The sequence below is a fragment of the Solea solea genome, chromosome 3, assembly GCF_958295425.1.
Source record: "Solea solea chromosome 3, fSolSol10.1, whole genome shotgun sequence".
NCBI classification, from domain to species: domain Eukaryota; kingdom Metazoa; phylum Chordata; class Actinopteri; order Pleuronectiformes; family Soleidae; genus Solea; species Solea solea.
In genome coordinates, this window is record NC_081136.1 from 6,504,179 (window position 1) to 6,518,905 (window position 14,727).

A 14,727-nucleotide genomic window follows, 5' to 3' on the forward strand; every position below is an offset into this window, starting at 1 on the left:
CCGTTTTAGAGTTCTTTTTCATAATTAAAACAAGATTTCTGATTTTTCAGCTTCTTAAACGTGAATATTTTCATGTTTCGTTGCTCCATATGACAAAGAAATCATGAAAACTGAAAAATGTTAGGTTGTGGACAAAACAAGACACCTGAGAACAACACCGATCAACATTATCTGACATTGTTTGGACCTAACAATCGTGAAAATAATCTACAGATTAATAGATTATGAAAGTCAAACAGCCTTTTCCAACTAGACATTAAGATGGAGTCATTAAAAATGTACATAGACTTGAATTATAACTAACTACAGATAATTATTGAGAAAAGGCAGCAAATTATTAAAAATGCTCATTTAAAGTTGTGATGTAAACAAATATCACACAGTAACTGATTTACCCCCTCACAACTCTCTGTGTTTCTCAGTGTAGTGGCGTTTGGATGACAGTCTCGTGCTGCACACAGGAAGTAACTCGTTTTATGTCTATGTCGAGGCAACAGTAACAGTATGCTAGGAAAAATGAGACGACTTCAAAACAAATTCCCAAAAAAGTTTTAGAAATAAACTGTGGTTGTTGAGGAGTTTGACGCTTCTTCGTCCCCGCCCGCCTGTGTGCTGCCTCTGTATACGCACAAACGCTCCCTCAGTCAGGTCTGATAGTCGTGCAGAGGCACAATAATAACATCACAAATAAAAGTTACTCACTACAGCATTAAAAGTCTGACATATTTGGTAAAAAGCAGTTCAGTAAAGTGTTTTTAAAGCCATTTTCTTTTATAAATGCGGTGGTTTTGGAATTGAACCGACTCTCTCCAGGCTGCCATGTTGATCCAAAGCACAAGGACACTGGGATGCATGCTGGACAAAGTCTGTGTATCTGTGTGTGTGTGTGTGTGTGTGTATACTGTAATCTCTGTAACAGTATGTGATCATTCTGCTTGTGTTGCCACAGGTGTGCAGAGACCGCAGGTGCCAAAATGCCTCTTTCACTGAGCTGGAGACTTGCATTGCACGCTGTCACGGCAACGGGGTAAAAACACACACACACACACACACACACAAGCATGCAGCATCATACAACAGACTCAACACTCTTAGCTGCTGGGTAAAGCCCCCTAATCTCATTGTCACACTGTGTCCTGGGGCAAAGGTAGCGCTTTGCCGCTCTTGTCACTGAGCCTGTCGGTGAAAAGCCAGGGAAATAGATGTCTGGAATACAAGAGCAACCCAAGTGATGAACTATTTATTGGAGCAGTACAAGCAAGCCCGAGGCAGATAAAGGGAGAATCATACATAGTTCATGAGACAGTAACCGGGCTCTGGAGTGTTTGGGGCTTAAACGTTTGTTTCTCAAAGACGAGACGGGGATTTAGGGGAGAGTTTATTTTATCAGTCGACTCTGACCTCTAAAGTGGAGTCAGTGTTCATTGATCTGGTGTTGACCTTTCGACAGAGCTTACAAGAGTAATTATTCCAATGAAAATCCAATGTGATGGTTATTCTGATTAAAAACCACAAGTTTGTGCCACTTTGTAAGGCGCTCACTCCCCTGCACCAAAGTCCAGTGAGAAAATCAGCGATTCTCCATCACAGCTCACAGGAGTCACTGACCCACTGTCGCCTCCATCCGTAAGATCAAAAGTGTTATTGTGTGACTTCAGTGTTTGACAGCCTGTGTTCACATTTACATAAATTACACAAACTTACCAAATGAGTCGGCAGGAGACCACAGCACCTGTTTCCCCCCGTGAGCAAAAAATCGAAGATTTTCTCCCTGGAGTTTGGTGTGGATAATGAGCAACGTTTACAAAGCAACACAAACACCGGAGTTTCCTGTCAGAAAATGCTGTCTAATGGTGAGATTTATGTCTGCACCCCCACACACTGGAGGATTTTTATTTTATTTTTTTCTAAACGTGGGAGACCACTGACACAACAACGTTTGTAACCACGCACTTTTAATGAAATGTGATCTCACAGAAATTTGCGTGATTTACCGTGACTTAAGTACACAATTCACTTATAAGTACATTTTATATCAGAAAATTGTTTTAAAGACTCTTAAAGATGTTTACTTAAGAAATATTAATTAAAAAAAGTGACTTTAACTTCTACCAAAGTCATTTTCTGGTGAGATACTTACAAGTTAAGGGAAATTTGGCCACATAATCTGTTCAAATCAGCCTCAAATCCGAAGGTACCCACATTAGTCGGAGTGACCAGATTGGAAGCGTAAATCTGGCAAATTCTCCTGTGGTGTGGGGCGGGGCTTAAGCTGCAAATGTATTCTTAAGATTTTAACGGATGTGATTTAAAACGTAGCGTGACGTAAGTACAGTACTTCCAAAAAAAACATACTTAAGTAGAAGTCAAATTTGTACAAAAAAACCTACTCAATTACAGTAAATGTAATTCTCTGATTATTGGTATCGTGGACCATGTATCCTGAGGTAACCTGTGATTCCCACCCCGGCTCATACAACCATGTGTCAAAAAAAAAAAAAAAACCCTTAGCTATCCCTTTAAGCTGTTAAGGCACTTTATTCTGGTTCAGTTTTAGTGCACGTCTGTGACACGATGAGTACTGCAGTATATGCTCACTTAACTGTAACTGTTCAATTACTAGAGACGAGTATGATGCAACGAGGGTAAAACACCAGCTCCGTCCCACTCGTCACATACACACACCTGACAGTGGCTGTGAAAGTAATATGAAATTGCATGATGTCATTTCAATTTCGGGAAAACGCGTCGAGGAAAAAAAAAAAAAAGGGGCCAGAGAGTCTCCCGAGGACTGTGATTTATTTTGTCATTGGCGTGTACACGGTTGCACCGGGCTCAGGGAAGAATACAGCAGTGTAATGCAATATGGCAGTTGCCATTATTGTTCCAGACGTGTGCCTTTTTAATACATGAGGGCTTTTCAGACTCAACTTGCTGACAAGCTGACAGCTGATATATATTTTTTTCCTGCAGTAAAAAAAAAAAAAAAGGAAAAAAGAAGAATTAAACCTGCATTTTTTTCTTCCCCCTGTTAGAATTCAACAATAGACAGTTTCCTTCAGTCCGCTGGGAGTTTTCTCCTGCCCGAGTCTCAAATGGAAAGTGTTAGATTGCACTTTTATGTTGTATTACGGCTTTACTACATCACTTTATTAGTTTGGCGTCTGGCTGAATTGATATTCAACTGTGTCATGAGGGGGAAATAAAACTCCAGTCGAGATATATTAGTGCAGCAAAAACTCTGAAAAGTCTTTTTTTTTAAATGTGCTCCTTCAGTGTCACAGCGTGTCAGACGGACGGACAGACGGGCTCCTGTTGGACGTAAACAACATTTGTTTTGATAATTGCAGTTTAAAGGCAGAGGATGGACAAGGTTTATTTTAGCAGTGAGGTTGAAGAGTAAAGGAACGGCAACGTCCAGCATTTAAACGAGCCGATGTTCATCTCTATGTTTGTCTGCATGCTGATTTAAGTTTGGCATTTCCCCTCGGTGAAAAAAACTATTTAGTAATTTGTTAGGCGAGACAGACGAGTGTACCTGATGGTTGGATATATTAGTTTTAGTTTTCAGAGCGGGTTTGATAGTTTCTATTAGTTTTTAGTTTTTGTAAATGCTGTTTTTGTTTAGTTTTTATTAGTTTTTGTGTTAGTTTCTTGTACTATGGAGTATTTGCCAGGTGCAAGATGCAAAAAGGTCATAATGAGTATTGTGTCTTAAATACAACATTTCAAAGTAGCCGTCAAATACACTTCATATGAACCCGAAACTATTATGTTTGAAATTAATTTACAAAGACGAAAACTAAGCACATTCTTGCTACAATTTTAGTTAGTTTTATAAACACACAGTTCAGTTTCAGTTATACTCTGAAGTCTAGTATCTATTTTTATTTCAGTTAACAAAAAAATTTATTCAATTTTAGTTTCCGTTATTTCTTTAGTTTTGGTGAACTATAATAACCCTGGTGCCTTCATCAAAACATAAAAAGCCAGTTTAATACAAACTCCATGAGTCCAGAGTGGTGATTCAGTAACAATACTTATTGCTATGTTATTTATTTCAATAGAAATATAATAAGAGTTCAGTGTATTGTATGTTACAGGGATATTTGGGGGGTTTTAAGGTGTAGTTGAATGAGTTACTGACAGCTGAGAATTCTGGGAAAACCAAATTTCAGCTACTTAACAAAGGCATACATAATAAAAGCTACATCTAATTTATCTTAAGAATATCTTTTGTTGCTTTATCTCATTGTTATATAACTTATTTCAACTGAAAACTGAGGTTTGTTGATAATTTTAAGCTCAGATGAACTCAGGAGACGCTGGTCTACTGCGGTTTATGTCACTTAGATGCATTTGAACGAGAGATTTTAGACTCCATAGCTGCAAGAGAACCCATTTGAAGTCACTGATAGAGGCGGCGGCGGATTAACGACTAATGTGTGCTGTCGTGTGGAATTGCTGATTTTCTCTGTGGGCTTTGGTGCAGAAGAGCGAAGCCGCGTTTTCCAGTCAGAGAAGTCTGTCGGTAACGGCACGATCAGGCAGTAAACACGTCCCGGAGCTAGTGTACACTTGGAATTATGTAGATTTTATGACAACAACGTTCGGGTTGAGAGCGCCGTCAGCTGACTGTAGGACTCGTACAAACAACACCTCACAAAATCCTTAGCTGTTTCATGATGGAATTGACTGAACACTCAGCAGGCAGGCAGTGATATTTGATTATGAGCGACCAGATATATCCTCTCCTCCGTTAATCGCCTTTGCTCTTTCATTCAATTCGTCCCCCTTTGTGTTGCGTCCTCTCAGCGAGGAAGTGGCTGTGAGTCCGGATTATTCTAAATAGACAGTTTTATCCTTTACTCTGTAGATATTCATGCAAACAAACAGGACTAACGAGCGTTTTCCTCACTTCTGTCTACGAGAAAAAAAAGCACATTTTAATGACGGCTTAAACCTCTTATAGGATCTGGACGAGCTGTGGTCAAATCCAGGTCAGGAATGTTCAAAGTCAAAAAATCACAGCAGTTTATTTTTGTTATGAATGTGAAACAAAGGAGCGATGAAGAACCAGGAGAAACCAGCCGAGCGCCCTTCACTTCATGCCGACCGAGCGCTAATGAGGGAATATAGGCATGTTAATCACCGATCGGGTAATTACATCTCGGCGTAATTGGAGCGTGGATGCGTTTTTTCTCCTCCATTTAGAGCTCGTGAATTACACAAGACTTCTGGAGATGTTAATCATGGTTAAAAGCTAATCTCCAGTTAAAAGTTTGTGGGTTTTTTTTCTTTTGTGAGTTCAAGACGAGTCAATTTAAAAAAAAAAGTCTAAGTCGTAATTTGCTTTTGTAAAAAAGGGAGGAGATTCACCATCATTTCTGTCCATCATCTTCTTCTACTCTTTTTGAGAAAAACAAGGTTTAAATACTACATTACCCATGAGCCTCAGCCCCAGACACCGAGAGCAGTCGTGGATTTCAGAATACTTACTCACTCACAGTCTTGGACAGAACTTGAAATAAAAAACAGTTTTATAACACAAACAATATAAAATAAACAGGAAAATAGCCGGAGTTTCTTCTTCATGGCGGAAGGTCTAAATACTACATTACCCATGAGCCTCAGCCTCAGACATGGAGAGCATTCATGGATTTCGGAATACTTACTTAGTCAGTCTTGGACAGAACTCGAATTTAGAACACGAACAATATAAAATAAACAGGAAAATAGACGTTTTTTCTTCATGGCGGAAGGTCTAAATACTACATTACCCATGAGCCTCAGCCTCAGACACCGAGAGCGGTTGTGGATTTCGGAATACTTACTTAGTCAGTCTTGGACAGAACTCGAATTTAGAACACGAACAATATAAAATAAACAGGAAAATAGACGGTTTTTCTTCTTCATGGCGGAAAGTATAAATACTACATTACCCATGAGCCTCAGCCTCAGACACTGAGAGCAGTCGTGGATTTCGGGATACTTTTTTTGTAACAGTGGAAAAGACCACAGTCCCTGTTTTAAACACAACTCAAACAATGCAAATTAAACAGGAAAAGAGATGGGGGCGGGAAAAAAAACCAAATTTTTATGTGCATATCTTCTTCATGGCGGAAAGTATAAATACTACATTACCCATGAGCCTCAGCCTCAGACACTGTGAGCGGTCATCGGATTTCAGAATACTGGACAGAATGTGAAATAAAAGCAGTTTTCAAACACAAACAATATAAAATAAAGAGGAAGAATAGCCACGGGAAAATTATATATGCATTAAATTTACTTACAATTCCAGGTGGGGGATGGTTTTCACTGGAATTTCTTTCTTTCTTTCTTTCTTTGCAGTTTCCTCTCATTTTGACATTTTTTAAATCAAGAAACACAAAGGTGTCTTTATGTAACATATTGTTCATAAAGCTCTGATTTAAATGTGTTTTTTTTATTGTATTTATTTATTTTCAATAAGAACAAAACAATGTGAACAAACAAAAAATAAGGCAAAGAAAGAATGAAAAGGAGCAGAAAGAGGATAAATCTTATATAAACTGCCCCTTTTTTATACATAACAGTCAACAAAACCTGTAAAATGCACCCTATTTCAAACAATCACGTCAAAACAAGAACCCTGAGCACACATTTTACATCTGTAGCGACACTATTTTAATCATCCTTCTAAAAATACTCGTCAATTCATCTTCCTTGATTCAGTTGAGTTCTAAATTTAGGTTTATTAAAGACCTGTGTTCCTTTTAAATTATATTTACCACTCTTTTCAAAGGTAACTGTCGGACAGAGTGACGGAGGGCGTTATGTCGGATTTTTCTTTTGTTTCTGTTTATAGTTCATTTTATTTCACAGCTTTTGCAGGAAGTGGAGGTGCGGCGCTGTTAGATGATCGTAAATGCATATTTATATTAATGTATGCATTATGGCCACCGCGGGAACGAAAACAATAGATTTAAGGACATATCAAACACATACAGCCTGTAGGCAGAAACACACGAGCCACCTCAGCCCCAGTGATAATGTTCCAGGTTGTAATGTGCTTTATTTATTGCCTCTGGATGTTAGATTTATTTGCCAGTCACCAAAAGTCATGACGTTACCAGAATAAAAAACTTAAATACCACACGGTGAACCTGGTGATCTCTGATGGTTTGGGTCTCGAAGCACTTTGACCCAGATGAAGGTCATCAGAGACTGTGATAAAAGCAGGTTCAGCCTCCGCCTCAGAGATAAATGCCATCGCTCACATGATCGCAATAAAAAAAAAAGAAAAAACACTGCGTCACATCAAACATAATGGAAAAACCTGATCATCTCGCCGTGTTTGCTCTTCTCTTCTCTTTATGATGTGAATATTGAGGCAGGAAAAAAAACAAAATCCCATTAAAAGACGAGCCGTCTGTTGAAAACAAGACATTAGTGCCTCTAATTTCACTGGCTCACCTCGAGGCACACGTACAAGATCAGAGTGAGACCTAACAGCAAATCACATTCACAAATGCCTTGTTTGTGTGTGTGTGTCTGTGTGTGTGTGCGTGCAGGTGTGTAACAGCAACGGGAACTGCCATTGCAATCGAGGCTCGGCTCCGCCCTTCTGTGAGAAGACAGGACTCGGGGGAAGTGTGGACAGTGGACCTGTCCAGTACGACAGTGAGTGACACACACACACAACCATTAACCCTATAAGACAGGGGTGTCAAACGTACGGCCCACGGGCCAGAAGCGGCCCTCCAGAATGTCCAATCCAGCCCGCAAGTGTTCATGCAGGGAGAGAGAGAGCAGCACTGTGTATGTGTGTGTGAGGAGTTAGCATTAGTGTCCGTCACCTGTCTATCTGTAGAAGTACAGGTGTTAACCTGGAGCAGCCACAGCTCCAGCCCTGGGGGTAAACATCTGCCCTGCTCTTCCTTAACCACTGTTCAGAAGCAGAGCAGGAAAGTTGAAACTACATTGAAGATAATGGACTACAATTATGTAGTTATACATACAGTTATTTCTAATTTGTCCCCTGGGGGTCGCATCTTTATTAGCTCCCACTTTAGTTTCAGGAATACTACATAGATGTGTAGTCATATCATTTGTCGATCTTGACATGTTCTAATACTAGGATTTTTAGTTCCAAATACCTGTGACGTTTGGACGTTTTTTTTTTACTTATTTTAACCATGAAAGAGATGTCCATTTTTCCAGAAAAATAATAAATACAAATAAATAAAATTGCAGTTAAATCTGACTTGGAACGGAACGGTGTGGCTGGTAACGTGAACGCCGTTCCACGTGTGTGTCCTCAGGTCAGGTCGGGCTGGTGGTCGGTCTGCTGTTCGCCTTCCTCGTCCTCCTGCCTACGGTGCTGCTGCTCTTCTACTGCTACAGGATCAAGACCTCCTACTACCACAAGTGGCTTTCCCAGAGAGTGAAGAACAAGAGCAACAAGTACTGTGCCACTGTCTGTCTGTCTGTCTGTACATGCATGCACTTGCTTCCAATGTGTGTTTTTCCAGCTACTTTTCCCAATTTGATGGTATAAGATACTGTGATATGTGTGCAGAAAAACAAACCACCAGCTGTCTTTTTAAGGACTCTGCATTGACTTCCATTCATTTGGACAGCCTAAACAAAGCCTTACCTTAACCCTGTTTCGACGATTGTCACGAATCTGCCTCAAGCCGTTGCGAACGTAGCCGAGGTGGCGTATGTACGTGTCCCACTAATGCCTCTTGACACACACTCCACACACACGCCGAGGATCGTATTTGGAAGCACTTTGCCGCCATCTAGAGCGTAAAAAAAATCCACTAATGTCGGGTTAGGGTTAATCTCCCGAAATTTAAAGGTACATTGTACTAAGAAAAAAATACGTACCAGTTTCATTGGTCGCTTCTACAGCTGATACTGTATATAGGAATAGACTCCATGTGACGGATATTGTGGAAATCATTTGCAGATTTCAATGGCACGTGTGTCCACACGGGACACTCCATGGCTGGGGTAGGAGAGTTGAAAGAGCTCCCTGAAGCATGGTGGAGTTCCAGGGAAGAGAGGGGGTACATGGGGCACTTGTGTCCAGCGGAGGAGTACCTTTCTTGGGCATGGGAGAGGACAGCTCCCTGGAGGGGGTTCCATATCTGCCTGATGTCACTAATTTGTATCATAGCTGTATATGTGCTGTATTAAAATGAACTATCTCCACTTACTTTAGCATCTGCCAGACAGCAAAAATTCTATATTTATTTATGTAATTGGAAATATATTTAGACATCAAATTAATGTTAATGCTTAACCAAATCTTATGCCCTAAACGTGGAAGGTTCGGCCTCACTCGGACCAGGTTTTTGCATAAATACATAACTTTGTTATTTATATAAATGTCAATTCTTTCAGGAAGCCAGTAAGATTTGTTTTATTTGTCCTTGACATAACTTTGAGACCAGACAGAAAATGCCCACGCTATTCCACAAAGCAACTGACTCAACAAATGAAGAGAGAAAATACTTGGCAGACGAACAAATATCGGAACTAATTGTCGCTTTATTTACCAAACGAAAAAAGAGACTCATCATCCTTGTCAGACAAAACTGAGAAGTCTGAGAAGAAAGGGAATTGAGAAGTGTTGGAGGATAGAAGTGAAGGAAACAAGGGGCGGAGGAGAGGGAAGAAAGGCTGACTTTTAAATTAAGAGGTCATGTATATAAACTTTCCGTCTCCTCATCAGCATAAATGAATATTTCCGGGTGCTGCAGCTCTGATCCGTCAGAGCGTCACGTGTCCTCCTAAAGCCCCCAAAGCCTCCTTTATGATTATCTCAGCCACAGCGACAGCTTTGTCATGACACGTCTCGAGTTAGTGCCGCTGAAAACACTCCGGTCTACATGACTTACAGAATAAATCCAGGATTAAACACCGCGACCTTCCAAGTGAAGACAGAGAAAGGCTAAATACTGCGGGTGTTGGGGCCTCAGCTGGATTTGATGGTCACCGCTGCTAAAGAGAGGCCGCTGAATGAATAGTAGTGAGCAATATGGAAAACTGAGCAGCCATGATGATTAAAAAGACTCCTAACAGCAGCTACAGCAACAAAAAAAAACTCTTTGCTTTATTGGTTTTGTTCCGTGGCCAATCGTTTGAGTTCATTTCCAGTTCAGCATCGACTCGGGCTGATTGAAGGCCTTTCCGGGCTCGTACTGTACATCCAGTGTGTGCAAGGAAAGCCTTCTAATCAACTAAGAGCCTGAACTTTATACTGTACAACTTTATGAAGTCTCATTCAATCCAGTGCAGCAGCAGCAGAATCAGAAGCAGCAACCGTGTAGTAAATCCTCTTCTTTGTTTCCACTCTGTGAAAGTTAGCCGTTGTTAGGGGACAAAACAAGGGGGGAAACTGAGCTGAAGAGCCTTTCAGATCCAGAGTGGGTCTGTATTGTGTTGTAGGTTATGAAGCTGCAGTGCGTAACTTTTGGTGATGCTGTTATTCCGCCTCCGTTTTGTCTTTGTGAACAGAAACCATGTGACAATGTGTGAATCTGGCGTCCTTCATCTGAAAACCGTACTTCTCATTACCGTAACTCGTAGACCGGGACTATTCAACTTCAGGCGTGGCTGGGCCACACAGGGAAATAGCTGGTGTTCTGTGGGGCCACACACTTTTAGCACAGAAATGCAGTCATTGCACCATAAACACACCGGTTTGGTGCTGTAATCTCTGTCCATTCGCTCTTGAGCCGACGATCTTCTAGGTCAAATCTGACATCGAAACGCACTTTGTCAGTTCAGTTCCGCTAGCGTCTCTGACCCGTCTCGCCCATGACGAGTGCAAGAGAGGCGTGACTCACTCCTGTTGCAGCCAATCACAGCCCAGCCCCATGTTCCATGCGTATCATGACGTACAGGCGTACCCAAATGGATGGATACCGGAAAGCAGCCATAAAATCTAAATAAATCCAATTGGTCTGATGATGATGATGATGATGGTCATAAGAAGCATTTGTCTCTGAGTAGAATTCACTTCTGGAACCTTTTCCTCCGTGTTACTGTCTAAAGGAACAGGTTTTCCTTTTCATAAAATGTACGCCCTACAGCTTTAAGCGAATGTTCTAAGCTTTGTGTGTCACCGACTGCTGGATTTAGAGCAAAATGTCAGTGAAGTGAGTCAGTGTTGTTTTTTCTAAATGAGGTTGTATGATGCATGTGCAGAGAACCAGCATGAGACGGGCAGACTTGATTTAATTGAAAACATAGTGATTTTTCTTAAGTCTATGTTAACTTCAGAATATGCTTGTCAATCTAAATCCATTTGACAGCTTTTTCTCATGGAAAAATATCATTTGATAACTGTTGATACGCTCTCGCACCAAAGTCCATTGAGAAAATCAGCATTTTAAGTGCACTGGGACTCGTGAGATGCTGCTCTACTGCTGCATCATTTGCTTAATTAGTGTCGCTCCGGTTAAGTCAGAGAAAGTATTTCCAACACTGAACTCACAAAATAACAACATTTTAAATTACTGACAGAGACACAAGTGGATCGACAACTCCTATGTGCTGTCGTGTAAAATCGCTGATTTTCTCTATGGGCTTTGGTGCAGGAGGAGTTTTACAGACGTGAGTTTCCAGTCGGAAAAGGCTGCACAAACATCGCCTAAAGTAAAATAATGAGTATTAGGTCCATGCCACAAACATGTTTGTGTGTGTGTGTGTGCATTGAAACATTTTGGCTTCATCCTGATCCTTATCGATCAAAACCCTCCTGTTGACTTCTGCTTTTCTGTTTTCCCACCTGAGGCCAAAAAAGAAAAAGGAAAAAAAATCAATGCCAGATTGAGAGGAGTGATGAAGCCGAGCAGCTTCTGGCTGTCGTGTCGCCCTCTGCTTTATTCTCTTGTCTCCGTCCTCACTTCTCCTCAGGGCGGAGGCGTCGCTGGAGAAAGGGAAGAACGGCCACCTGAATCCTGCCTTTCACCTGAAGGTGGTCGGACCGGTCAACAAAGCGAGCAGCCACAAGGGGGTGAGTGGGGAAGAGCGTGCGCGGGGAAAGGAAGGAAGCAAAGGAAAGGAAAGGAAAGGAAAGGAAGGGAGGGGAGTGAGTGAGGAAAGGGAGGAGGGAGTCATTTGTTTTTCCCTCACTGTATTTTAGTGAGTAATGGACCATCCATGAGTTTGACCTTGGTGGTAAATGACCTCGTTTTGCAGCAGATTGTGTCGTACACCACGTCTCCTCCCACAGCTCTCATCCGCTCTGGTTCACTGTACGACATCATTTCATCATGTGGGTATTTTTGCTTGTTTTTATAGCATTAATATAATTGGGTGGGTTAGTCGCTCGGGTTAGGGCACATTTGTCACCGCTATGAAAGAGATACAGACGAACGGCCCGAAAAGAGGACAGAGGACACAAGGACGGGGACAATCTGTCTGAGGAATTATGATAAAAATGAGATTCATGAGCTCTTTTCACACGCGGTATAAAATCTATATTTCTGCACATTAAAGAGATTAAAGATTTTTTTTTAAGTCATTCTGGGAGTCGTGCATGAACAAAAGTTCAAGAGAAAATGTAACAACAAAGAAGGAAAGATGAGAAATATTAATATTAATGTTAAATTATACATAAAATCGTCTGCGTTTTTTGACAGTTGGCATTTAATCGTCAATAAAATAAAATGTGTGAACATTGTAGAAGTGAGCGTGAGTAAATCTAAAGCATAAAACCATAATATTTTCTCAAAAGAAAAAATAGAAGAAAGCCAGATTAAATAGAATTGTCTGCAGCATTTTTAGGCTGTATTTTTTGAGCTTGAACAGGTTTTTTTAATGTTCAAATTTGAATTATTACCTACGACTGTCGTGTAGAGTTTCACTGTGTGGTCAAATTAAATAAAAAGTGCATTCATTGAACTACTTTAAAGTAATTTTTAATGATGCACCAGTTTAGACAGACTTTTTACAGCATAAGTGCTTTAAAAACCTCTTTCATAACCAAGTGAAATTGTTAGAATTGATATCAAATCAAATCAATGTGTTTAATAATACATCATTAATAACATAATTGTTAAAAAATGACTTTAATATTTAATCTGACATCTTGATAATGAGTTCATTATGTAGGAACACTCTATAAATTAGACTTAATCTGAGGGATTGTGCTTCAGAGCTGTGAGTTGGACACAGTTCACTTTAAGTTCAATGTTTTCATTGATTTTTTTTTCTTTTTGGTTCCAGCTTCCTCACACCAGCAAAGAGGTCCTGCCTCTCAGACCGGGTCTGGTGTCCAACGGCACGCAGCCAGTCAACATTGTTCGACCTCTGAGACCCGCCCCGTCTCCACAGGGCGTCCCTCGACAACTCAAGTCGCTCCGTCCGCCGCTGCCAGCTGGCAAACCCCCGACAGGCCCACCCAAGTCACCGCCCACTCCACAGAGACTCAGCCCACCCAAGAAACCTCTGCCCCTCAACCCGACACGATCTCCACTGGTAAAAAAAAAACACTTTATTTGACCTATTTTTTTAAACTTAAATTTAAATCATAACAATAACATAAAGGTTGTTTCACACACGACTCAGAAACTAATACTTTCACATCCTGAGGGAAAACTGTCGCTGATATTCACTAGTATTTTATTACTGTTGTAAAAATAACAATAGAGTGACGTAAACAAAATATTTTTGTCATTATTGGGAAATTGATGATTATTTCTCAGCGTCATGTAAAACCAGAGGTCTCAAACTTGCTGCCCGCCACTTAGTATCAAGTTATAATGACTTATTTCTGTATGTTTTCAAACTAATAGATCCATTTTGCATCATAAATACATTTATATTGTGGACTTTCTATCGTTCCATATCAAAATAAACACTTTAACAAAAAAAACAGAACCATGGATTAACCTAGGATTAATTTAAACATTTTATTGTATCGTTTTTATTGTGTTTTTAAAGATCTTTAAGGTTTGGCACCTTCCTACCTCCATAATTCTTTTAGATGGAGCCAAAAACCAGACTATGAACCTGACTCTTACCCATGGAGATTAATAATCTCTGTTCCCAGGGAACATCACTTCAGGTTGAGAATAACCCGCAAACTTCTCTCTAGATTTTTACCATTTTATGATTTTAATGTTTTTACTTTTAGTTTTTAAACTCTCTCCGGTCGTCCAACTGTCATTAACGTTCCTCTCAATGTGCTGCGTCTGTGAAAGCCCGCGTTCAAACAGACAGTGTGTGAACACAGTGAGCACATGTGTGGGTCACATAAAGTCCACAGTTAATTCGCGGAGAGTCCGCGGTAATTTGCCGCTTCCTGTTTACTCGGCGGCAGACGTTGAAAGCGTCTCTTTGAGTTCGGCGAAATGTGTGATGTGTAAATGTTTTTGCCAAAGAGAGAAAAACACTGTTCAAAGATTCTTAGATGAATCACAGATTGTTTTTCCTCTGAAGCCAGATATAAAAAAAAAAAAAAAAAAAGAACAGTTAGTTTTAGTTTAATTGATTTCTCCCTCTGATAAAGTGACGTTTTCTTTGTGGTTTCGTATCAAATGTCCGCTTCACTGCGTCGGTCATTTTTTAAATCCGCTGCTGTCCCACATGTGTGAGGTGAGACAGAAGATGGTCTCATCAGCTCAGTGAGCAGATACAAGAGACACACTGGACTCCTTCCACACTGACAGCTCTCGTCCCTGCTGTGTCCACGTCCTGGGGATTTAGTGTTGTCTTCCATGT

General features: G+C 40.5%; 1 protein-coding gene across 1 annotated transcript in view; it reads left to right on the forward strand.

Annotated features, from left to right (window-relative positions):
• Positions 1-14,727, forward strand: part of adam19a (ADAM metallopeptidase domain 19a) — a 157,108-nt gene that overhangs the window by 138,082 nt on the left and 4,299 nt on the right. The window contains exons 17-21 of the mRNA XM_058624904.1: positions 950-1,027; positions 7,557-7,665; positions 8,307-8,448; positions 11,917-12,016; positions 13,231-13,482. Coding sequence (XP_058480887.1) covers positions 950-1,027; positions 7,557-7,665; positions 8,307-8,448; positions 11,917-12,016; positions 13,231-13,482 — 681 coding nt within the window. The remainder of the gene's footprint in view (positions 1-949; positions 1,028-7,556; positions 7,666-8,306; positions 8,449-11,916; positions 12,017-13,230; positions 13,483-14,727) is intronic.